This window comes from Lissotriton vulgaris, chromosome 10 (genome assembly GCF_964263255.1).
Source record: "Lissotriton vulgaris chromosome 10, aLisVul1.2, whole genome shotgun sequence".
Lineage (NCBI taxonomy): Eukaryota > Metazoa > Chordata > Amphibia > Caudata > Salamandridae > Lissotriton > Lissotriton vulgaris.
In genome coordinates this window covers 822,739,851-822,765,684 of record NC_141698.1, presented here as the reverse complement: position 1 = coordinate 822,765,684, position 25,834 = coordinate 822,739,851, and the positions used below count along the sequence as shown (strand labels likewise).

The 25,834-nt window shown below is 43.3% G+C and overlaps 1 protein-coding gene across 1 annotated transcript in view; it reads right to left on the bottom strand.

Annotated features, from left to right (window-relative positions):
• The window catches only part of CNTNAP2 (contactin associated protein 2), a 2,542,823-nt gene that overhangs the window by 1,153,287 nt on the left and 1,363,702 nt on the right, over positions 1-25,834 (bottom strand). The window contains exon 6 of the mRNA XM_086939829.1: positions 9,988-10,172. Within this exon, the coding sequence (XP_086795955.1) occupies positions 9,988-10,172 (185 nt within the window). The remainder of the gene's footprint in view (positions 1-9,987; positions 10,173-25,834) is intronic.

The window sequence follows — 25,834 nt, the reverse complement described above, 5'->3', positions numbered from 1 at the left end:
GGTATTCCAACTCCAGCGCCGTGGTGCTTTTTAAGGTCCGCGTGTGATTATATACACACAAACTAAAACCAGGCCGTTTTTCGTTACAGACTGTGGCGGTCTGCCGCGCACTTTCTCCCGCCTACAGCCGCGCTGAACACAAGTAAAGAATTGCATACAACTAACGCCTGGCTACATTGCAGGTAAATGGGGGCTCTCTAATTATATACACCGTTTGAGCCCTGTTCAACATAATTGTAAAACAGCCATTTACAGGCGGTTCTGGTTCTCCCTTTGTGTTTCAGCCACACCATTGAATCTTTAACCTCTTTGGCGACTTGTTGCTGTGCTTTAAAATAATTGTACCAGGAGACACGTTCTCACATAGAACGCATGCAGGTACCTTTTGCTCATTTTTTGCTCACTTAAAGACGACTAAACGTGAACCCTGTTAACTAACCCTGGGTCAATTTTTGTTTAACTTTTGTCCACAGACACCTTTTCCTCTTCTTTTAGAGCTAACACCTTGAAGCTTTGAAACACTCAGGTAGGGAGCTTTTGCTCGTTCGTTTGGTCGCTGTTCTCTCCACCACTGAAATAGTTCCATAAATACTAAAGGAAATTTGTGTTCCTTCTTTCAGATTTTCTGTCTGGTCCTAGGAGTGTAAGTATGTCTGGAAAATGGTTGTTGTCTGAGTGAGGGTGAATTTATGTCCCAACTGTCTATTGTATGGAGTGTCTATCTTACCCTTAAAAAACTCTCTTTTTCTAATTGTTTCTGTATACATATATATATGAAAAGTTCTTCACTTTGGTTGTGTTTTTTCAAAAAAGATTTCGCACAAAAGAAATAATTAATGATGGATAAATTCCAATATTTGGCTAATAATTGATTGTTTGTTAGCTTTGAATATAATTTGGTTTGTTTTTGAAACTGGTCTCAGTGTTGGCATTCTCTTTGTTGATTCTCGTATTAGACTCTGCTTTACTGGTGGTGAGTCAAAGCCCTTGTTCGTTGTTTTGAGTATTTAAGCGGATGCCATATTCGGGAGGCTTCGCTATTTATTACTAATAGTGGTATTTGATATTTATGGGTATTTATAGAGCGCAGACATACGCTCCGAAAGGAACATCTTGGCGCTAGGTTAGCATGCAGCGAGTACGTGAAAGATGGTACGTGATGAAGAAACTGAATCTAGATAGCTGCCAATACAGAGGTGTCTGGTTGTTGGTACACCCATGTCTTTAGGAGTTTTCTAAAAGTGCTCTCCTTGTCAGTTAATCTAAGATTGACAGGTAGATTGTTCCATGCCCTAGCTGCCAGGACGGTAAAGGTTTTCCCACCCCTGGTTTTGTACTTAAATCTTGGAATGGTGATAAGATTTGTGCCAGAGGATCTCAGACATCGCGAGGGGTTGTAGCGTGTGAAGCGCTTTGCAAAGTAATGGGGCCCTGAGTTTTTCATAGTTTTGAAAACGGTAAGGAGGAGTTTAAAAAGAATCCTTTTGTGTAATGGTAACCAGTGGAGAATGTTCAGCGCCATTGAGGCTGATGACCTTCTAGGAAGTCCCAGCACCAATCTAGCAGCTGCATGTTGTATGCTCTGCAGCTTTTTAAGGGTGGACTTTTTCACTCCAGCCATTAAACCATTACAGTAATCAAGTCGGGAGAGTATTAAAGCTACCGCGACTGATTTTAGGGCTGCAATGGGGAGGAGATCAAAGAATGTTTTTTAAAGACTTAATAAGTCCAAAACAACGTCCAGCCGTGATCCTGACGTGGTCATCGAAAGAAAGGGATGAATGGAATTGCACGCCCAGGTTCCGCGTTGAAGGTACAGCGCTGGGTGGGGCCTCAGATCCTATGGGCCACCAGTCCTTCGGGCAAAAGGATAGATCTTTACTCAGCGGTATGATTTCAGTCTTGGCACTATTGCATCTTAAATGGTTTTTGTTAAGCCACTGGAAAACATCGGAAAGACAATTTTGGAAACGCAGATCTGCGCTCGTACACTTTTTGTCGATCGTAACGACAAGTTGTGTGTCGTCAGCGTATGACGTGACGAGGATCCCATGAGATTCTATCACAGCGAGGCCATATAGATGTTAAAAAAGAGAGGACTTAATATGGACCCCTGGGGAACTCCTGATGTTATAGGTTTCTCGCTGGATAGATAGGGACCCAAGGACACAGTTTGGGACCTATTAGATAGGAAAGATTTAACCCATGCCAAAACTGTGTCTGTCACGCCAATCTCTCGCAGTCTGTTGATCAGGATGACATGCGAGATAGTGTCGAACGCTGCTGTTAGGTCAAGCAGGATGAGGACGGCCTGCCTGCCCTCATCCTGCAGGAACTTGATGGAATCAGCTAGTTCGATCAGGGCTGTTTCGGTGGAATGACCGGAACGAAATCCCGACTGCTGCGGATGCAGGATGTTACCAGTCTCTACAAAAGTTTTTAGCTCTTCATATACTAGCTGTTCCGTGATCTTACCAAGGACAGGTAGTAGTGAGATAGGGCGCATGTTGGTAAGATCAGTGGGGGATTTGTTCGGCTTCTTCATCAGAGGCTTCACAATAGCCTTCTTCCAGCCATTAGGCACTATGCCGGACTCAAGAGATTCATTAATGATGGTGTTAATATAAGGATTAACTGTATCGATCAAATGGTGCAGGATGCTGGGAGGGCAGGAGTCGGTGGGGGCTCCTGATTTACATGCCAGAATTGCCTTACGTGTTTGTTGAATGGAGACAGATTTGAAACTAGAAAGCGGGGGATAATTATCTGTTGCCTCATAAGAGGTGGTCAGAGGAGAAGGGAAGTCTTTCTGAATATTAACAATTTTCTCTAAGAAAAAGTCTGCTATTTGATTGCACAGGCTTGCAGATGGTGGGATTTCGGGCGCGAGAGCTTTGGGATGGGTGAAGGACTTAACTATAGTGAAGATAGTTTTTTGTTTTTGATGGGCATCATTTATGGCTTTGGTAAAATATTCCTTTTTTGCCATTTTTATGTTGGAGAGGTATAATTTCCTTTGTTGAACATAAAGTGCCCTTGCAGCCTCATCATACGTTTTTCTCCATTTTCTTTCTAGTCTTCTACAGAGAAGATGGCTATCGGATAGGGCCTGGGTGAACCAAGGTGCGTTAGGTTTTCTTTTATGCTGTTTCACATGCTGGTTTTTAGGTACGGAATTCTCCGAGACAATTAGATCCATCCAAGTATGGAAATTATGGGAGTCGGCTGTTACGTCTCCAGTTGGTTTCGGGGATTTAGGTAAAGGTTGAGAGTGGTATTTTACACAGAATGTTAGGCAGGTCTTCTACCTAACAAACAGCACTGATTCTCACTGTATATATATATGTTATTTTTTGTTTGTCGATTTTTCACTAACAAGACATTAGGACAGTAGGACTATGAGTGACGGTGACACTTTCGCGTACAGTGAAGAACATATTCAAAAATTGCTCAGCGACCCCCCTGCTTTTCCTTCCGCTACCTTGAGTGCGACAGCTAAGACTCAACACGAATCGGAAAAACTTATTAGACTGAAGAAAAAACAAATTCGGACTGATCTTCATGGGCACTTCCTAATCCAACATCTTAGAGCCGGAACAATCCCTGTCGGTCTCCAAATCCGCAATATTCCTATGGTTTTTACCAAGGATCCGGATTATAAAAAAGGCTTCAGCTGTATTGAAACTAAATGTAGCCGCGATCTCATGGTTCTTACTGTGGGGACGGCGCTAAGAATATCTAAAAAATAACTGGAGGAGATAGAATCTCTTGCATCAGATATAACAAACAATCAGCAAATTGCTGATTCAAAAACCCTGCTGGAAAAGGTCGAAAAAGAAATCCTGGAATTTAAGGACTACACAGTGGCACAAAAATCAAAAATTCGAAACAGATAAAAACAACTATTCACTTGAAAGTAATTACCCATACCTAAACAAGGATTTCTATACCAAAACAGAATCTAGGAGATACCTTCAAAACAACCAGAGTTGTTCTAAAAACAAATTTCTGACTTTTTCAGATACCTCATCCTCCTCAGGCTCAGAAGCCGGCACCAGTGAACAGGACACCAGCGGCTCTAATAAAAGAGGAGGCCAATCCACTCAATACCAACAAAGAAATAATCAGCAGCCTTTTTTAGGAAGAGGCCACCTGAGATCCAGGGGCAGACCCCGATACAACTCCCAACCATGGGAAATGACAACGAGACGCCAATTCTACAAAAACTAGGCAGTTCCTCGGTGTTTAACCTATCAGGCAGGGACTTGACAAAGACAGAGATACTCGTGTTGGAGAAAAGACTTTCCTTTGTCCCTTCAAGGAGAACTGATTTTGTGAAAATGAAATTGGAGGTCCTGGAGTTCTGTAGAAAAATCAGACTTACAACTTATTTTAAAGATCAGGAAATAGAACCAAGTGGAGAAGTTACAGGTTTAAGCAGAAAATCGAATTTTTGTCCACTGGGAAATATAGTACCAAAGGAAGTCATACCTTTTGAAAAAACCTTACTTTCCGCCATCACTCAAATGGAGTCTAAAAAACAATACGTCAAATTCAATCTACCTAAGGATCAGAAAGACGCCATGTTCTCCTTAAAGAATGATCTATCCTTAACAATAAAGCAAGCTGACAAAGGAGGAGCAGTAGTGGTCTGGCAAACGGATAAATACAAAGCAGAAGTTATGAGCCAATTAGATAATGCGGAATGTTAAAGAAAAACTCAGAAGTGACCCAACAGCGGACCTACAAGGACAACTTTTTAATATCATCCAACTAGGACTGGAACAAGGCTTCCTTGGCCCTAAAGAATCATCTTTTCTACAGATCAAAAAACCATGCATACCCATTTTTTATGCATTACCAAAAATTCACAAAAAGGAAACCAATCCCCCTGGCAGAGCCATAATCTCGGGGTGTGAGTCACTTTGGGAACCAGTGTCTAAGTACATAGATTTTTTCTAAAGCCACTCATCTCACTAGTTCCAGCACATCTACAGGACACCAATGCATTCATCAACAGACTGGCCAACATTGTTTTTGATCCATCTACTCAGCTGTTGGTCACAATGGAAGTGGTCGCCTTATATACCCAGATCCCTCAAGAAGAAGCACTTGAGGTGCTCACCTACTTCTTAAATACAAGAGAACAACCAGTGAGGGTACCCACACAGTTTTTATCATCTCCCTGGCTAAGCTAGCATTACAAAAAAACTTTTTCATGTTTGGCCCAGATTTCTTCTATCAAGTCAAAGGGGTGGCCATGGGATGCCCTTTCGCACCGGAATTGGCCGTACTATTTATGGGCCTTTTTGAGGCAAAATTCATCCTCGACAACAATCCATTCTCGCAATGCATCAGCCATTATATGCGTTATATTGACAATGCTTTCTTCATTTGATGTGGGAGTGAGGAACAACTTAATGAATTTCTTGGTTGGCTCAACAGACACACAAATGATATCCAGTTTACCATCAACTACAATAATCATCAAAGCACTTTTTTGGATGTAAAAGTGTATTCATCAGAAGGAACATTGGACACAACTTTATTTAGGAAAGAAACAGACCGCAACCGGGCTTTACATTATACCAGCAACCATCCGCGAAACCTCCGCCAAAATCTTCCATTTGGCCAATTCTTACGAATTAGGCGCAACTGCACATTCAAAGACGAATACTTTGACCATGCCCAAAACCTAATGGAACGCCTCATGGCACGTGGGTATCCTAAGAAACTTCTAAAAAATGCCATTCGCAGAGCATGGTGGACCCCGCGTGAAGCCCTCTTGGAGAAAAAAAAAAACCAACATCTTGAGAGGACAGTCTGTGGGACCACCTTCTGTCCGCATGCCAACCAACTTAAGAAAATCATCAATCAGAATTGGCACCTAGTTAAGAACCTTGAAGTTAGCCTACAACAACCACCCCTTTTTGAATAAAAAAAAGAAAGAAGTATTGCAAATTTTCTAGTGCGTGCCGCATTACCCAAACAGGAACCCCCCACACTAAGAAGCTTGCTTGGCCTACAACCCATTCGTGGACACCATAAGTGCGGGACCTGCGTCTGCTGCGACAAGACAATTGAGGGGGACGTTTTTTCCTATAAAAACATATTTTGGAAACACTCAGTGTTTACAAATTGCAACACCAAAAACGTGATATGCCGGATCCTGTGCCCCTGTCAAAAGCTGTACGTGGGAAAAACATCCCAAGAAATCCGCCAGCGCATTTGCCAACACAAGTCCAGAGTCAGAAGAGCGGTAGCCAATGCACCTCTAGTGAATCACTGGACTGCAGAAGGTCACACTGAATATGACATACAATGGACTGTACTGTCTAAATTGGAAATGGATACCAGATGAGGTGATTTGGAAACAAAACTAAGTCAACGTGAGGCTTCTATCATTCTGAGATTTAACACAGTGATTAATGGATTAAACGAACTTTCAGAGGTCTCACGCGCCTTCTGAATATTTTTGAATTCATGCCATCCTTTCATTCTGGGGCTTTTTCACTTCCTCTGAAAACGGTACAACTATAACATCCTTTCCCCCGTCTGCCATTATTTCCAGTGAAAATGGTATAACTACAACATCCACAATCCCTTCCGCCATCACATGATTATGAGCATCCAATGACAAGACTTGGTATTACTATCAGGCCTTCCAAGATGACCCTGTCGCCCCTGGACTCCGGCTCGCACTGACTTCGCAGCAGCGTCCCAGTTGATGCAGCGTGAGATTCTTCATTAAGGTATTCCAACTCCAGCGCCGTGGTGCTTTTTGAGGTCCGCGTGTGATTATATACACACAAACTAAAACCAGGCCGTTTTTCGTTACAGACTGTGGCGGTCTGCCGCGCACTTTCTCCCGCCTACAGCCGTGCTGAACACAAGTAAAGAATTGCATACAACTAACGCCTGGCTACATTGCAGGTAAATGGGGGCTCTCTAATTATATACACCGTTTGAGGCCTGTTCAACATAATTGTAAAACAACCATTATCCCTTTGTGTTTCAGCCACACCATTGAATCTTTAACCTCTTTGACGACTTGTTGCTGTGCTTTAAAATAATTGTACCAGGAGACACGTTCTCACAAAGAACGCATGCAGGTATCTTTTGCTCGTTTTTTGATCACTTAAAGACGACTAAACGTGAACCCTGTTAACTAACCCTGGGCCAATTTTTGTTTAACTTTTGTCCACAGACACCTTTTCCTCTTCTTTTAGAGCTAACACCTTGAAGCTTTGAAACACTCAGGTAGGGAGCTTTTGCTCGTTCGTTTGGTCGCTGTTCTCTCCACCACTGAAATAGTTCCATAAATACTAAAGGAAATTTGTGTTCCTTCTTTCATATTTTCTGTCTGGTCCTGATGAGAATCGGACAAAGGGTCCGGTTCGAAACGCGTCGACCTTGTTTGTTTAGCTTGGTGTCAAAAAAGTGTATATCTTTGGATCTTTTTAATACTGTTTGATATTAAGTATTTCAAAAAACAGTCTTTCTTCTATATTTTTGCGAATAGTTCATGGATTAAGTCATTGACCTTTTTTGCTTTCCATGTTGTCTATTGTGTTATATGTTTGGTATATTGTGAGTTGATAGGAGTGTAAGTATGTCTGGAAAATGGTTGTTGTCTGAGTGAGGGTGAATTTATGTCCCAACTGTCTATTGTATGGAGTGCCTGTCTTACCCTTAAAAAACTCTCTTTTTCTAATTGTTTCTGTATACATATATATATGAAAAGTTCTTCACTTTGGTTGTGTTTTTTCAAAAAAGATTTCGCACAAAAGAAATAAATAATGATGGATAAATTCCAATATTTGGCTAATAATTGATTGTTTGTTAGCTTTGAATATAATTTGGTTTGTTTTTGAAACTGGTCTCAGTATTGGCATTCTCTTTGTTGATTCTCCTGGATCTGATCCTGTCTCCTCGGCAGAACCCAGAGGATCAGACTCCCTCCTTCCTCTCTGAACCCACACAGATCAACTGCAAAGTTTCTCAAGGATCATCGCTCAGCCCCAAGCTCATCAACATCTACATGGCCCCCCTCACTGCCATCGTAAGACAACATTGGCTCAGCATAGTATCTTACGCCCATGACACCGAGCTCATCCTCTCCCTCACGAAGAACCCCGGAGACACCAGCCTCTGTTTCCAGGAAGGAATGAAAGTGTAGCCGCCTGGATGAAAAGCAGTAGCCTGCAGATCAACTCGGAGAAGACCGTTGTCCTCATCCTCGGACCCTCCACCTCCGCCTGCAACAACATCTGGTGGCCCTCCGCCCTTGGGAGTCCGCCCAGCCCGACATAAAATGCACGGGACCTCTGCATCATCCTCGACTCCTCCCTCACCATGACCCATCAGATCAACTCCATTGCCTCCACTAGCTTCAACTGCATTCGGATCCTCCGCAAGACCTTCAAATGGATACCCCCAGAATGCAGAAAAAGTGCCACCCATGCACTCATAACCAGCAGATTGGACTATAGTAACGCCCTCTACGCCGTATTCAACAGAACTCTCCTACACAGGCTACAGGCCATCCAGAATGCCTCAGCCAGACTCATCCTCTGAACACCACGGCACGAGCACATGTCTAACCCTGGGAGTAGTTTGCGAAGTAGAGCTAAGCGTAGCTACTCGAATGCACTTTGCACTACGCGAGCTACGCGTAGTTACGTGAACTGCGTAGTGCATTGTGCAAAATGCTGTTTGCACTGATTGCACAGTGCCGGATGCTTGGCCGCACTGTGCAATCAGTGCAAACTGCATCTTGCACAGTGCAAGCAGTCGTTTTCTGCCGCTCAAGTAGATTTCTACTCGAGCTGCAGCTTTCTCAATGCGGAGCATACACAACCACTCGTAATGAGAAACCTAACCTCCCCGCGTTGAGAAGCTCGCCGGGAGGTTTATTTTCCATGCTCGCGATCGGCAACTTGATGTTGCTGATCGTGAACGAGGAAAAAGTCTTGCCGGGATGTCATTTTGCGTGCTCGCGGTCACCAACTTGACATTGAGGACCGCGAGCTAGCAAAAAGTGACTGCTTCACTATGCTACGCTACGCGTGTTTGCACTGTGCTACGTGCAATTCGCTTAGTGCGAAGTAGCGCAAACTTCGCAAACTACTCGAGCATAGTGTAGTGCTTTGCCCAGGCTTACACATGACCCAACACCTACGTAACTTCCACTGGCTCCCTGTCGAGAAGAGAGTGACCTTCAAACTGCTCACCCACACCTACAAATCCCCCCACAACATCAGACCCGAATACCTCAACGAGAGAGTCTCCTTCCACATATCCAAGAGGAACCTACGCTCCGCAGGCCTCGCCCTAGTGGAGACTCCCCTGCATCCGCTGAACCAGAGCAGGAGGAAGAGCTTTCTCATACGTTGCATCCAAAGCCTGGAACAAGCTCCCACTGAACATCAGACACTCCCCCACGTTCCACACCATCAGGAAGAACCTCAAGACCTGGCTTTTCGACTGAACCGGAGCTGCACCAACCCCCCCCACCCCCACCCCAACGCCTTGACACCCTCACAGGTGCGTAGCCCGCTTTATAAACCCCTTGATTGATTGATTGAGTGTATCATTCCCATATTTCTATAGCCCACTACACCATGTAGAAAATATGAGGCTATGGGTCATCCGACTTCAGTCATTGCCTAACGTCACTGTGAGTGATGGCACTGTATTCTTTTACAAGAACACATTCACACTCACAGCAGATCACTTCAGGGCCAGAGAGTACTATTGTAATGTGTGCTTATTGAGACAAATATATATTTCCTTTTAGTCAATGTATGTTTTTTTATATTGGCGATAGCATGTCAGATCCCAACAATAAGGTTTTAAAAAAATAAGACAAAACAAAAGAAGCATTGGCAATGCCAAAAGACTGCCAGCCCATGGCAGAACTATTGGTGTTTGTCCCAGTTTGTTGCCTTTGTTTTTACATTTTACAGAGCCGTGGAAGCATCTTACCTCATAATCCAGGTCCAGATAGTCAAATTCTCCATTGGTCCTAAACTGCTGCATGTCCGAATCAAGAGTGAGGTTGATATTCCGTCCATGGCGCTCTATCAGAATTGTGTGCCAGTGATTGTCATCCAGAAGGCTCCCTGAAGTTGCAGATGTGTGACCATAAATTGAGCCATATTGGTTGCTGCCTGAAAAATAGAAAGCACACATAAGGTTTCAAAGAGCTTGAACGTTTAGAAATAGAGTTCCAGTCTGCAAAAAGTTGAACATTTTTCTTCACCACCCATTTTTTTCATTGTAGAGTTCTGTTTTATTCACTGAAATACCGTCAGTCATCAAGGATTACATATAAAATTAATCCATGCTTTTAATCGTTATGTTGGAAGGTTAAGTGATTGGTGAAGAAAAATTTAAGCATAATTTAATGAAAAAATATCTCATCTAAATCAGTGTTAATCAAGTGATTTCTCCTCAAATACAATGTGCAAGGATTCTCTTGTTATAGGAGATGAGTGAACCGGGCCACAAGAGGGAAAAAAGAAACTCTACAGACTTTCCATCAACATAAAATTGATTATCAGACGGCAAGTCAGTGCTTCATGATAATTGGCAATCCGAGTCAAGGGCCTTGGTCATGTGAGGATAAAATATATCTAGTGACTTGAATGTGTGTGATTAAATTGGTAATTTCAACTGCACATATGGTGTCAGCAATTTAGCATAACTCTGTACCTCTCTTAATGACATACATTCTTCTGACAAAGCCAAACTATAAACCAACACTGTACCAACCAAGCACAACCATGGTATGTATCAGCATATGTGACTGTATTTCTCATTCCATTTCGCTTTTAAGCACAGTTGCACATTTGCTGCCACATATTTGGCATGCAGAGATTGTGGCTAATAAACACACGACGTGAAGTATTTCTGTCTGCTGACTTTTATTACATAATACTTCAACACACATGCCCCCGCTGGTCCTCGTGCACAGCACCAAAACTCTTCCTATACAGGTCTTACTATGAACTACACTGTACCAACCGAGCACAAACAACAGACAGTGTTGCTACTTATCCTCTGAGAAGCACTTCTGGGCTTCATCAGGAGTATCAGATGCTATACAAAAAAGCAGCGCAAAATGACAACTCAAAGGTTATAAGTAATGGGCCAGGGACTCACAGGACAGCTTGTGGAGTGATATATCAAGAACTAGTGTGAGTGCAAAATGCAGAGTATGTGGTCCTGCAATCTTCAAGGTCCATTTGGGTCACTTGTCATCGACCTTGCCAAATCAAAATGTATCCAAATAACTCTCTCAGCATGATGCAGGTCTGTATTTCTGTGGACTTTCACCAGGCACATCAAAGCTCATCCATGTAAGAACTACACAAATATATTTTAAATAAAGATTCAGAGGATGTGACATGTAATAGGTGGAGGGGCTTCGACAAATTCGAATTAAAAGATAACTTGATATACTTAGGATTGTTAGAGAAAGGTTACTTCTGTAGTAGCAAAACTAAAACTCAGCAGGTTGTTTTTTATTTTAGTTTTAAGTTAGCGAAGAACCCCACATCAGCCAAAATGGACTTGGTTAAGCCCAAAAAGACATCATTGCAGTCCTCATGGTGTGAGGTTACAGAATTATAAATAGTTCCGAAATTAAACAGCCAATTAGTGACAGCGCATAAAATGTGATGATACAATCAGATAAAGCCCTGGGGGAGTTAAAACGATAGTTTTTGCATGTACAGAAGGTTCCTGCATTGGAGAACCATCATCTTGTCAATCATCATCTTGTCAATCTTGTCTGAAATTTGGTTTTTACAAAGTGCCACTTTTAACTTTTACCTAAAGCTGTCCAGAATGTTTTCTACATTAACACATTGGGGGAACCACATGTGAAGTATTTTATTTGACCTACATCATTCATAGCAAAAAGTATCTTCTGGATTCACAATGTGTCTCCATTATATGCATATTTCATATGTTATGTGGTATCGACTGATATGAGAAGTTTTGGAAAATAAGGCATTATTATGTGGCATGCACAAGTAATGAGCCTACATTTGTCCTCTACTGGGAACCAAAAACTCCCTTGTAGCACTTGACTCTCATAGGGTAGCGTTGCAGAGCAGTCCAAGGCCTACTCTAGGGAGGTGGTGTTGGCTAGTAAACACCATTCACCGATACACAACAACACTCAATAAATGTCCAGTCTGTACTTTTCTTTAGCATACGTAAAGGAACATTTATTACACACACACTACTCAATACTATACAACAATTTGCAAATATACACAAGCTGATAGAATTACTTATGGATGACATTGTGTAAACATTCTTACTCCGCCCAAAGGAATGGGGGTCTAGTACCACAACTCACATGTGTAAACATTATAATGTCCGTAAATGTTAGAACATGAACATAACTTGGAGTGAGGGCCCTTACCACCAGCACCAAGCTAGTGGCTGCCTGAAGCAATATTTCAACAAGCATTTAATTATGGGAATAAATGCAATAATCACATATAACCTTGAATGAGAGCACCTCCCACTGGCAATAAAGCATGCAACGTTAATCACAAGTGGCTGCCAGTTGCATTATTCAATTAAAGCATCAGCAAGAATAAAGGTCCAATCATGTCTGGGAGTGTGGCGCACTCATCATAACTGATAGCATGAAATACGCAATTCACTTACAGCCCCTAAAGAGCATCGGCATTTATCATTACAATCTCTGCAATTAAAATCAGGGCAATTCAATAACAGCCCCTAAAGGGCATCTGCATTTATAATTACACTCTATACAATGATCATCACACCCCTAAAGGATGCCTGTAACATTGAGAAATTACATTCAAAACAGTGCTTATGAACAACTTTGTTATCTGCACACCTGTGCAATTACTACCTTACACCCCTAGAGAGTGTCTCACAATATGAACACTCCTCAGTTCCTTGCTGATAAACAAAGGTTCCAGCCCAGGACTTCTAGATAATCCATCAAAACCCTTGAGGGGTTACTTTTTCAGTGCACCAATGTCTCAGGATGGGGATTTCCCAATGTTTGCAGGGGGAGTCTGTGCTGCTCCTCCAGCTCCCCCGCCCATGTGCTCCAAGAGGGGGGTTGGTCCAATCTTCATGGGAACACAACATGCCCAAAACGAGCCATTTCCCTGTACAAAGGTGGCAATGTCGTGCAGGGCATTATGGGGCACTCCCTCTCCGATTGCGTGTATAACAGCAGTGACTGCCCCACTACCCCGGGGAGAGCCACTGTGGAGTGCCTGAAGGCGCCCCCTGTATGCATACCAGGGCACAGAGGCACAAGCTCTGTTTTGTCTTCGCAACGGTATTCATGATGGTGGAACTGTCATAAAAACCGTAGCAGAGAGAAAACTTGTAATATGCTTGGCAGGACCACAGCCAAAAATATTGCGGCCTCCTGACCTCCGTAACACCATCAGGAAACTGAGCTTACCTGGAGGCTGTGGCAGAGCAATGGCGGTCCAACCACCCAGAATGTAATCGGGTGATTGGGAGACTGCTACTGCTGCGCCCTCCACCGTGCGCCTCCACAAGTCTGGCGGTCCGTGGATCGCCAGACTCGCAATCCTCCTCAAGGTAGGTTATCTATTGACAACAACAGGTCTGCTAACAGACCGCCAGAGAGCAGTGTAGATAAGAGCTAAAATGGGTTATGCATACACAAACGAAATTATTTACAAGTAAAGACAAAATTCAAGGGGCATCCTCAGATCACATGTTACATATCAGAAGAGTAATCAATGAAAAGAGTCAAAGTCAGGGATTCCATGTCAACACTAGCAGCAGATCATCAAAGGGTGAGCTTCACCCATTCAAAAAGATCAAAAAGATGTAATTCCTTCATCACAGTTGAAGGGTAATTGGCTCTGATAACTTAAATAAGCTGCTTACCAGGGTAGAGGATAATGTATTCTGCTGGTGGCTAAGCCCAGCAAGAGAGTATTTTTATCAGAGTGGGTAAAAAAACATGTTGATTTGTCTCTTTACCAACCCATTTCTACTACCTGTTTTAGGGTAGCATCAGCCAGAAACGGATCAGCTGAGCAGAAGATGAACTTTGCAGTGCTGCTGCAGACCTTTAAGGTAATCTCATGTACTGTCCAAGAGGTTGTGACATCCTCTGTGAAACACTCACTTCTCACTGTGTCTTTCCAATTGAGGTATGGTTAGTGTGGAAAATGGCAGATTGGCTGAAGACAGTTAAGGGTCATACAAATTGCATAAGATGAAGTTGACACAATCTTCAAAGAGTGTTGGGCTGAATCATTGCACTACTGTTGCGTATAGGGTAGGTGGAAATGAATTACTAAAACTGCTACTTGCCTTTAAGATGGAGACTCTAAAGGGCTTGGAGTAAATCTGTTGTGCAGTTCCTATAAATCCCTAGGATCTGGGCATTGTTTGGCCAACATAAACTATGGGCTTGGTGTTGATAGAGCGTAAATTGCTCTGTAATTTGTAGGGGTGCATTATAATCATAGGTAGTCTGCATCCGCATGTAATATTCTTTTGTGCTAACATTTGTGCCGTTAGGTGTATTGTAATTACTGTGCAAGGTGGAGTGATAGGTATATGCTCGCATAACGTGAAGAAATCAGCATTTCAATTACGTATGGCTAGATGAAAACCTTAATGTGAAGAATTGTACATGTGACTAATGAATGTTATAATTTGTATTCTTATGTAACGCAGTGATTTAAATGTGCTCAGTAACCATGATCATGTATTCGTGTTTTTTTACAAATTCACGTGATGTTTCTTACGTTGTCTGTATTCTGTAGACCTAATGTGTAGTTCTCCCTGCTGTTCTCAAATCAGGTTTGCTAGTAGAATTCATGTGTATGGAGAACTTGTTCTCTCAAGTTTTCCGTTGCAGGTGGAGAAATGCATCTTAGTTAGTTAGAATAATGTCTTTGTTTTAGGAGTTAGGCTTAAGGAGGAGAAGATATTATTGAATGGTGATGCTTATAATGTGGAATGGTGTTATTTCTCACCAGAGAGAGCCTGGGAATCAAGGACATCGAGTCAAGCCCTGAGAACATCGCTGCTGCGTGGAAAGTTACCTATGAAGAGGTTTTGAAAGTTACCTATGAGGAGGTTTCTTGTGTGGATGAGGTGATGAGGCACAGCATGATGGGAAGTTTCATACCAACTCTTGTATTGGATTTAGGGACAGACTTCTGACTTACCTTGAGAAGCGAGATCATCTTAGAACGAGCTCTGTAGCTTTATGCTACTTGACACATTCAATGTGAGTGGTCTTCTCAGGCAGCATTCATGTACTGACACCTTTTTCAGAGCTTGCGTTTGGGAATGCTTAGTAGTGATGTCACATTAGCGATAGTGTTGGGATAGACAATGCTTTTTACCTATGAACCTCAAATGAAGGGGACTCTTGACATCGGAGCTGTGATATTCTGCATCCGGATTCTCAAATTGGTTATTTTGTGTGTGGTGCACCGTCTTCACTTCACCTGTAGGTTTGGCTCTGCATCAGTTTCAATGTATTTCTACACACTCATTTTGAGGTGTTTGTATGTCCATCTGTTCTTGGCTTTGTAATAAACTAACTAAACTATGAGTCACAAGTCAGTGATTCTTTGGAGTAATGGTTGATTGGAACAGTGATGAGTAAATTGGATAATGATTCTTCCTCCCCTCTACACTGTCAAGCAGACAAAAAGAGACATTGGCCAGGGGTTCCAGAGTAAATCTAGAACGTGGAACCCGGCTCCTTAAGTGTCAAGATATATTCTGGACACCTCCACAGGATATGTTGGCCTATGGACCTGCTGGATTACAGAGCCACAGTAAGCCCTCCTAACCTACCAGGGAACAAATGGTTTCTGGCCACCAGTGAACATGATAACACTGACCCTTCAGGGATCGTGGAAACCTTTTGTTCAGTGACTCGTGCTCACTTATTCTCAGAGAAATATACAGAGAATACACACTGGGACGGTTCCAATACTATTTATTGAACCAACGTTATCCTTGCACTTGTGCTGCAATGATTAGCAAACAGAAGCAGATAAACGTGATTACAAGCACCAAAAGCGTAAATAGTAAATATAGTTCTACCATGGTGCTAAGCAATGTATATAAGCAGGCATATAAACAGGGCAGTAATGTAGCATACTCCTAGTATGCGAACCCTATTCTGTGTGTACCTAGAGTGTGTATAGGTGTAGAGCCAGGAATCCCCCCAAGGGATGATCAAACCCCATTACCTGATGGGATAGAGTGAAGGACCCCATCTTGGTCCCGAACTGGACACACCTCACAAGATTTCAGACCACTGCATGATGATTTCTTATCATGCAAGGATCTTCGGCGGAAGTGCCTCCTCCACTAATCTATCGGGATGGTCATCTTTTATAATAGAAAGCAGCCTTGTGATGTATGCATAGGTTACTGATGCTATGGATGTATAGATAACCCTGTCACCCCATGGATGAAGATAATAAAGATATTTGTACGTAGTGTGAAACGAGACCTTGTACATGATGTTCAGGGAGTTGTGATAATGTTGTGCGAGTTTAGTTTCATAGAAACTGATCCAACATTGTTGTGTGTGCAAAGGTCACAGCTTGAAATGCTATTTGTGAGGACAATGTAAGAAAGCGCTTCTTCACTACATGGGCCTAACTCGGTAATGTAACAAAACCTACCGATTTGTAGTATCCTACCTGACTTTTCACTGGAAGCTTTCACTTTAGGCAAAGATTAACAAATTCACAACTCCTATGCCCTCATTCTAAATTTGTATTGAATATGGTGGGATATTTACTATATACTCTAAATTTCATTACACCTACAGTGAGGTACTTACTACATGTGGCAAATACATCCTATTCTTTTCTTGCAGTAGGAAAATGAGGCATACCATAAGGAATTGGTTTTTAACTCTACAAATTCAACATGTTTTGCTTTCTTTTTTTGGATCTTTTCCCGCTGATACATTTCAGCATGTTTGACCTGCAGGAGTTTATCAGTGAAAAACAGCAAGGATGTGATAATTATCATACAAATTGTAATTCTGATCCCTGTAGAGACACTTCTTTGCACAGAAGATCGAAATTTTCCCTTCACTCGTTATGAGGGTCTTCATCTTACAGTCGTGTATCGAGTTAGAAACTGTTTATTAACTACATTTTTAGTAACACTCTTAAACTACTGAATGAATTGATTTACCTAGAGTGCTGATGAGCCAGGGATTAAATCAGCAACACTCTCTCAAAAGGCTACTCATTTATTTATATTGAGGGGGGGTTTTATTACTGCAATCTGTTCCAAGAGGTGATCTACTATAGGCTCATGGATGCGAATACCAACCATGGAGTGTGTGCAACTCTATCTGCAGATATGTATTGGAATATCAAAAAAATGCTACAAGGTTAAAGACTCAGTCTACACTCTCAAGTAAGTGGAGTGCAATTAGGGTTTTCCTTGAGGGCGTTTTTTATCATGTGCTTACATATATAATCCTGCACAGGATCAAAAACCTCACTTTAAGAGGGAAACCCCTACCCCGACAACACTTTATATGGCGTACAATATGTGCGTCCCACGCAATAGGCACTACGAAAGGTGACATAAATGTGTTTGTGGCCGCATCCGCGCTACAGAAGTGCCCCAAAAGTAATAAAAGATACAGGGTGCTTTCATTGGGTGTTTCGAATACATCCCAGGTGGTCTTAGATATCCATAATGGTTGATTCGCTTTAACACCAACTGTAGAGCCAAACGCAGAGTCTAAAATATGATCTAAAACCTGCATTGGCCAAGGCATCATTTTTTCCTAGTGCCCCTACCATTCAGATTAATTTTTTTTATTTAAAATATCAGCTTCACGTGTGTACTAAAATAAAGAGGCGGAGTGTTTCCTTGAATGTGTAAGGTTAATTGTAAAGCAGCTGGCTGTATAACGTAAAGCAGTCCTGGGAAGTTCAGACGGCCGCTACTTAGTCTTACTCTTATCTCAGATGCCAATTAGAATGGTGTAAATACAGGACACAATTCTGACTGACTGACAGATGACAAATCAGAATGAATTACGATGATCCATCTTTTAACTCCTTCGGTGCTCATGACGGCCAGGAGCCGTCAGAACGTTGCCGCTCCACCCATGTGCGGTTAAGTTTTGACGGCTCCCGAGCATCATGAGCACACGCCCACCATGATTTATGATGGCCGGGAGCTGTCATAAATACCTCAGCACCATGCCCAACCGCGCTCCCGTCGCACTACTCGAAATTCGCACTGCAGGGAAGAGGTTAAACAATTAGTAATTCTCTTTTCTTTGACTAATCAGATTGGTGGCCGGGCAGCTCAATACACCCAATTTCATTTGCAGCAGTTGATTTGTGTAGGTCAAGAATCTTGCAAAAGTATGAGGCCCACTGCAAAACGCTATGATGTAACACTTTTCCAAACAACTGAATGTAGTTAAGAAACAAGACTACAAGATCAAAACACGACATATGCACACTTATTGTCACAATCCAATGAAATGAAAATGGTTTTTATAAAGTGCATGGCTACCGGGGAGCATTCCAGAGCTGTAGTGGTTACTAGAGTTGGCCCAGACATCTGAGGAAAGTGCCACGTCTTTAGTTGTTTCCCGAACGTTAAATGATTAGGTTCCCTACAAGGATGCCGCGGCAAGCTGTTCCATAGTTTTGAGGCGTTATAAGAAAACAACACCGCTTTTTGTCTTCTTAATCATAGGTACTGATGCTAGATGCAACTCATCAGAGCAAAGGCTTAGATTGGCCTTTTAGGTTAAAATCATGTCTTTTAAAATAGGGGGTCCATTCCCTCCTAGATTCTTATGAGCGACACAAAGGGCTTTGAAATTAATTCTCTCTCGTAGTGCTGGCTTTTCCTGAGCAGCAATTATGACTTCCCATAAGCAGTCTCGCGGCAGTGTTTTGTAGGATCTGCAATTTTGTGGTAACTGCATTTGGGGCACCCAGATGAAGGGAGTTACCATTGTCCAACCTGTAAATGATAAGCGCTTGGACCAGCGTTTTTTTCGCTTGATCCGGTAAAAGGGGCAGCACTTTCCGGATCATTCTTAGCATGCAATAGCATGAAGCGGCTGTCTTCCTGGCTTGGACTTTAAAAGTGATATCATGGTCCAACCAAACACCCAGGCTTTTTATCTCAGTTTTAGGACTGGTTGCAGAGCCCAGACACACTGGCCACATGGTGTTGCTTTTAAAATTTACTTGGTTTCCCAGCAGCAGGAGCGCCGTTTTATCTCCATTCTATTTTAGATGGGACCGGCTCATCCACTTGCTTACTTCCTCCAGGCAGGCATGGAGATCGGAGGAGGTGCGGTTGGCCTGGGTTAGAGACACAACCAACTGAGTGTTGTCGGCATATGTGACTGTATGAATCCCATGGAGGGAAGCAATGTCCACCAGTCGAGACATATAGACATTAAAAAGGGTAGTGCTCAAAGATGAGCACTGTGAGACTCCACACTTGAGGGATATGGGTTTAAGAGAGGTGTCAACTTCAAAAACCTGGAAACACCTATCCTTCAAAAAGGATTGGAGCCATGATAACGCAGTGCTGGACACTCCCATAGTCCTAAGATGGTGAGCCAGAATACAGAGGTTCACCGTATTGAAGGCCGCACTTAAATCGAGGAGAATGATGGCCGCCGTACCACCAGTATCAAGGATTTTTCTCGATTCTTCTACTACTGCTAATAAGGCCTTGACGTGGGCGTAAGCCAGGTACGGTGTGGTGAAGCAGGATATTGAACTCCAGAAAAGAGGAAAGCGTATGGTTAACATGCTTTTCTGCAATTTTAACTAATTAACGGAAGAAGCGAGATTGGACAATAAATGCCCAAATCTGCATGGTTCAGGTTAGGTTTCTTTAGCAAAGCTTTCACCATTGCTCTTTTCCATTCCGGGGCGACTATGCCTAATGCAAGGGAGGTGTTAATGAGGCAAATCATGATGGGGGGAAACTATGGGCTCTACCCATTTTAGGATGTTGGGAGGTGCAGGGTCCAATGGTGACCCAGAATTTGACAGATGTAAAAATGGCTGAAAATGACTCCTGAGTCATCAGAGTATAGGTCTCCAGCTGGTGTGTAGTTCCATGTTTGCTCACGAACATTAGTTCAGATGTGGCAACATAATTCTGGGAGCTGCTTGAGAATATTATGAACCTTGACAGCAAAGTATTTTGCAAGTTCATTACAGCGGTATCCCGAAGGATCGGGTGCCACAGGCGGGTCAGGGACTTTAAGAAGCTTTTAGCTATGAGAAAGGTCTCTCTGGCAGAATTAGCTGCAGAGGAAATCCATTCTTGATAATAGGTGGCCTGGGCTTGTTTTATTTCATCCTTATAAGAACAGATGGATGCTCTATTTTCTTGTTTCCTAATATGTGAGAAATCTTTCCTCCATGTCCTCTCCAGTTTTGTGCATTGTTGTTTTAAAACGCGCAACTTAGGAGAAAACCATACAGATTTGTTAGGTCCCATTTTCTTCTGAATATGTTTCTTAGGGAGCACTGTATTCAGTGACTCCTCGATCCAGTGTGTGAAATTTTGATAGTCTTTGACTGGAGTACCTTCCAAATTTGGTTTGGAATTTTTCAATTCCTGGATCCACCCTTCTACAGTGAGCTTAGGCCAAGGACGGATTAAAATATGTGTGGAGTGTTTATCCAGAACCGTGTTCAATAATCAAGATGGTCTTTGTAGATAATGGTGATGACTCCTCCCACCCTTGTAGTTCTGTCTTTCCTCTGAAATAGATATCCTGCGGGCAAAGATTGGACGATATCTGGCTCTGAGCTGGCGGTAAGCCAGGTTTTAGTAAGAAACAAAGCCGCAGGACCAGTGTCCTTTAGTACCATGTGGATCTCAGTTGGATGCATAGGCAAGGACCTACAATTAAGTAAAGCTAATTTGAAAGATGCCCCCGTTGATAGTGAAGTGGGGTCCCGCGGTGAGAGTCTAAAGCCACAATGTGAACACCTGTCCTGGCGTTTTTCCAGACAGATAGTATGGGTGCACTTAGGGCCTGGGGGTCTATTTAACTGCTCCAGGCACAACCTGGAGTAGCAAAGTCTTTCTGGGGCCTCAGACCCAGGGGTTCTGGCCCCTGGCTCGGTCAGGCATGGACGGGCGCAGAACGGCTTGCCTTAGGCGTGCCTTTGGCGCGCCCGTTGCACACGGTCACGCCATCTGGAGTCTTTATCGTCTGAGCTGTGCATCGGGTGCAGCTGCTGAAACGCTGACTTGGCGCCTACCCTCCGTAAGCCGTGCGTATTGCGCAATTCCCTTATGTTCCCTCGTGTTTACAATATTGTAAAGACTTGCACACACATGAGCATCACACAAGGAAAGTCAAATACAGATTTAGCAGCTGCAGTTCAAACACCATACCTATCAATCAATCAAGCAGGATTTATAAAGCATGGCTAATCACCCAATAGGATAACCAGGCGCTTGCAGGTCCCGGAAGCCTCTTCGAACAGTCAGGTCATGAGGGCCATTGGGAATTCCGGAAGTGAGATGATGGTCAGGAGATGCGGGGGAGGCTGTTCCTGGTCTTCGCTGTAATGTGGGATAAGAAGCTTCCTCCACTTCTGTAGATGCGGGGAGTATGGGCAAGTGAAAGGTCGGTGGAGTGAAGTCTTCTCGATGGTTGGTGGAAGTTCAAGTAGTGGTTAATTTTAGCAGGTGTGTGGTTGTGTAGAACCTTGTGTGCGTTGGTCAGCAGCTTGAATTGGCTTCTCTTCTGTAAGGGGAGCCACTGAGTTGCCTGATGTGGGGTGTGATGTAAGTTCATCAGGCAAGGCAGAGAATGAGTCTGGCTGCGGCGAACTCTATGGTCTGAAATCTCTATATGAGGTGTGCGGCGATTCCTGCGTAGGGGTCATTGTTATTATTATTATTATTATTATTAGCATTTATAGAGTGCACTGTAACCCTACGGGCATCCTGGCGCTAAGAGAACAGTCAGCACAAAATCTGTCAGCTGCACAAGAAAAAAACTGCACAAGAAAAAAGGGCCTACCATCCAGTGAGAGCAACTGTATCCTTGATACCACAGATTATACCCTAGGAAAGAGCCAAGTCTTAATTGTTTTGCTGAACAGCAGCAAACTTTGTGTCCTCCTAATTTCTAAAGGGAGGGAGTTCCAAAGGCGAGCTGCTCCCACGCTAAAGGCTCTTCCTCCCAGGGTCACCCTCCTTATATTGGGGATTCTAGCACAGTTGGTGGTAGAAGAGCAAAGATTCCGGGTAGGCTTGTACCACTGAAACTTGCCCTGTAGTGGCTTAGGGCCTTGTCCATGGAGTGCTCTAAATATAATGTACAATGACTTAAACCGGATCCTTTGGGTTACTGGGAGCCAATGCAGATCCACCAGTGCTTGAGAAGTTGACGACAAACGTGGTCGAGAGAAAGCTAACTTAGCTGCTGCCGCCTGGACACTCTGCAATCTAGTAATCAGATATCCCGGGGATTCCAACAGCAGAGCATTGCAATAGTCCAGGCGGCTGAGGATAATACTCCTAACTACCGTTGTTCTTGCCTGAACAGGTAGCAGTGGCAGCATCTTCCGAAGCGCTTGAATCAAGGAAAATCAGCTTCCCACTAGTTTATTAACGTGGGTCTCCAAATTAAGATTCTCATTAAAACTGACCCCCAGATTACGCACCGTATTCACTGGTGTCAGTATACCATCTGATGTTAGAGGTCAGAAGTCTGATGACAGGCTTCGCATAACCCCCCCGCCCCCCCACCTTACAATGCAAAATCTCTGTTTTCCCACTGTTAAACTGGAGTGAATTTTCCTTCAGCCATTTCGTCATTTTATGAATACAATCATGAAAACAATTCAATGATTCTGCCTGATCCCCAACCAGGGACATCAGAAGCTGTGTATCATCCGCCTAATTAATCACACTGATATTATGCGCTTTAATGATTCCCAGCAGAGGTTGCATATAGACATTAAACAAAATGGGGCTGATTGATGAGCCCTGTGGGACCCCATGTAGGACTTTCACCGGCTCTGATTGGTACGGGGGGAGTGCCACTGCCTGCCCTCTATCAGACAGATAAGATCACATCCACCTGAGTGCTACTCCTTTTACCCCGAAGATCTCCAGTCTTGAGAGCAGAATTTCATGGTTCACCGTACCAACACCACCATCAAAGCTGACTCTGTTCCATGACCCGGACGAAAACCAAACTGTTCCTCTTCCAGTATGTTATTCGTTTCCAAAAAAAGGGACAGGGTCCTACTGACCAGCCGTTCCACAATCTTGATCGAGTAGGGCAGGAGGGAGATTGGTCGGTAGTTCTTATAACAACACAGGTCAAGGGTAGGTTTTGTCAAGAGTGGTGTGATAACAGCCTGCTTCCAACTAACAGGCACAGTACCTGTATTGAGGGACTGGCAGCAAAGCTGCCACAAAATGGGAAAGATCTCTGACCCAAATTCCTTCATCAGCTTATGGGGCAGGGGATCCAAAGGGGAGCCGGAGGAAACTCCTAAGGCCACTCTGGTGGACTCCTCTTCCGATGGAACCGGAAAATTATCCAGCAAGGGCCCAGGTACAGCCAGCTTACCAGCTCCCTTTTCACAAATGCCTCTCGCCCCTTAAATTTGATCCGGCAAAATGGGTTGAGAGAGATCCTTCATACTTTCCACAATTGTATTTATTTTTTCTTGAAAAAAGAGTGCCAGTCCGTCACACAGCTCCTGGGAGGGTTTAATTTTACTACTAGTACACTCAGGGTTGGTCATACCTTTCACTATTCTAAATATATCCCTGGAATTATTGGAGCTTTTTAGTATAGTGGATGCATAGTACTCTGCCTTGGTGCAGTTATTTCTTGCTTATATTTTATTATAGTGCACCTCCAGCTTATTCTATCTTTTTCCGAGTATTCCCTCCTGCATAGTCTTTCAGCCGTTTTACACGAGAGCTTGAGACTCCTCAATCTCTCTGTGTACCAGGGTGCTGAGGAATTTCCTCTTTTCTTAATGACTTTAAGAGGGGCAAGCTGATCCAGCTTCATGGTTAGATGTTCATTGCAGGTAGTGTAGTTCTCTATGGTCTGTTTCTCAGGGTTAAACAGATCCCCTATAGGAAACAGGGGGGCTCCCACCTCTGCCTTTTTCAGAAGGCCTTTCCAGTCTCGTCCAACAAACGTCCTGGCCTTACTATTCCCATGCCTTGTTTTATTCAGACCTTGAACCCTAAAATTGATAAGGTGGTGATCCGTCCATCCCATTGGTATGATTTCTCCCATATCAACAAGACCTTCTTCTGCAAAAATCAGGTCCAAAATATGGCCTCCTCTGTGTGTCGATTCAGTGACCCATTGCTTCAAATTCAAATTAGTGCAAGATTGGCTAATGTTATAAAAAGCTGCGTCCATACTCCCATTTTCCCATAAATTGAAATCTCCCAGGACTATTAATCGGGTATGTGCGAGTGCCATGTTATTAATTGCATTAATCAATTCCTGTTGTTGATATAGGTTAATTAGCCCTGGTGGTCTATAGCAGATCATGCCCGATAAGGCATGCCCTGACTCATCCTTGATTGAGAATCCCAAAAGCTCTACACAAGAAACCTTGTCTATATCCAATATAATAATGTTTAGCTCCTCCTTAAAAATAATTCCAATTCCTACTCCCCTTCACCTAGACCTAGGCCAATGATGGGCCTTATATCCCACTGGACAGGCTGGTTCCAGCTCCAGCTCCATCCCTGCCAACGTCCATGTTTCTGTTAGAAACAGGACGTCAAGGTTGTTAGTCTCTATTAGTAATTGTATCTCCATAGAATGCCTGGGAAGTGATCTAACATTAAGTAGGCCACAGTCTAGGCCTCTCTGTTTCCCACCCTTAGGAGCTGACTCAGGTATCATAGTACTCGGGACGCAATTTCTCGGATCATAGCCCATTCGGCTGGTGATGAGGGCCTGGGCCACAAAGTGTCTCGTAGAGGTAGCCATTTGAAGACCTTATTGAGCATGTGCCAGGTGAGGTAGCAGGTGAAAGAGATGGCGTTGATCTGTGATTTCATGGTGAGCTTGTTTTCAATGATGATTAAGAGGTTTCTGGCATGGTCGGAAGGACTGTTCTGATGGCCACCAGGAGTTCCATGTGTTGCTGCTATTGCTGAAAATCAGTACTTCAGTCTTGTCTGTGTTCAGCTGCAGGCAGCCCAAAACAGCCAAACAACTAGAGATGGCAGTAGGCCAATGATTAAGGCGGTGTGGACATTTAGACAGAAGAGTTCTTCTTGGCTTACGTGTATGACAGAGGAGAGCCCACATGAAATGGACATTTCAACATAGAGCCAACACATGCTGTGACTGCATGGATTTTCTTTGCAAAAGGTTTGATTGATTTTTAGAGATATAACATATTTTTGTGTTTCAATCACTGTTTGTTGACATACATTGTTGACTAAATACTTCATCAAAAATAGTCGGTGCCATTTTCTTAATGTAATATTTATTTATATTCATCCATGCTTAGGTGCAAAAAATACTAGGGCACTTTGGTATTACAGAAGGGGTTGCAGACTATTGTGAGGCCTCTTCTGTAATACTGACAGCGCTAGTGCATATGTGGCGCTGGCGCTATCGTGCAAGGGCATTCCCTCATTTGCATGGGGGTGGCCCCATGCAAATGAGGGGATTTCTTTGCCTCTGTGCCCCAGTCGCATTTTGAATGTGGGCATTAAGACAAAAAAAAGCCATCAGGAGGTGCACTAACAGTGCACCACAAAA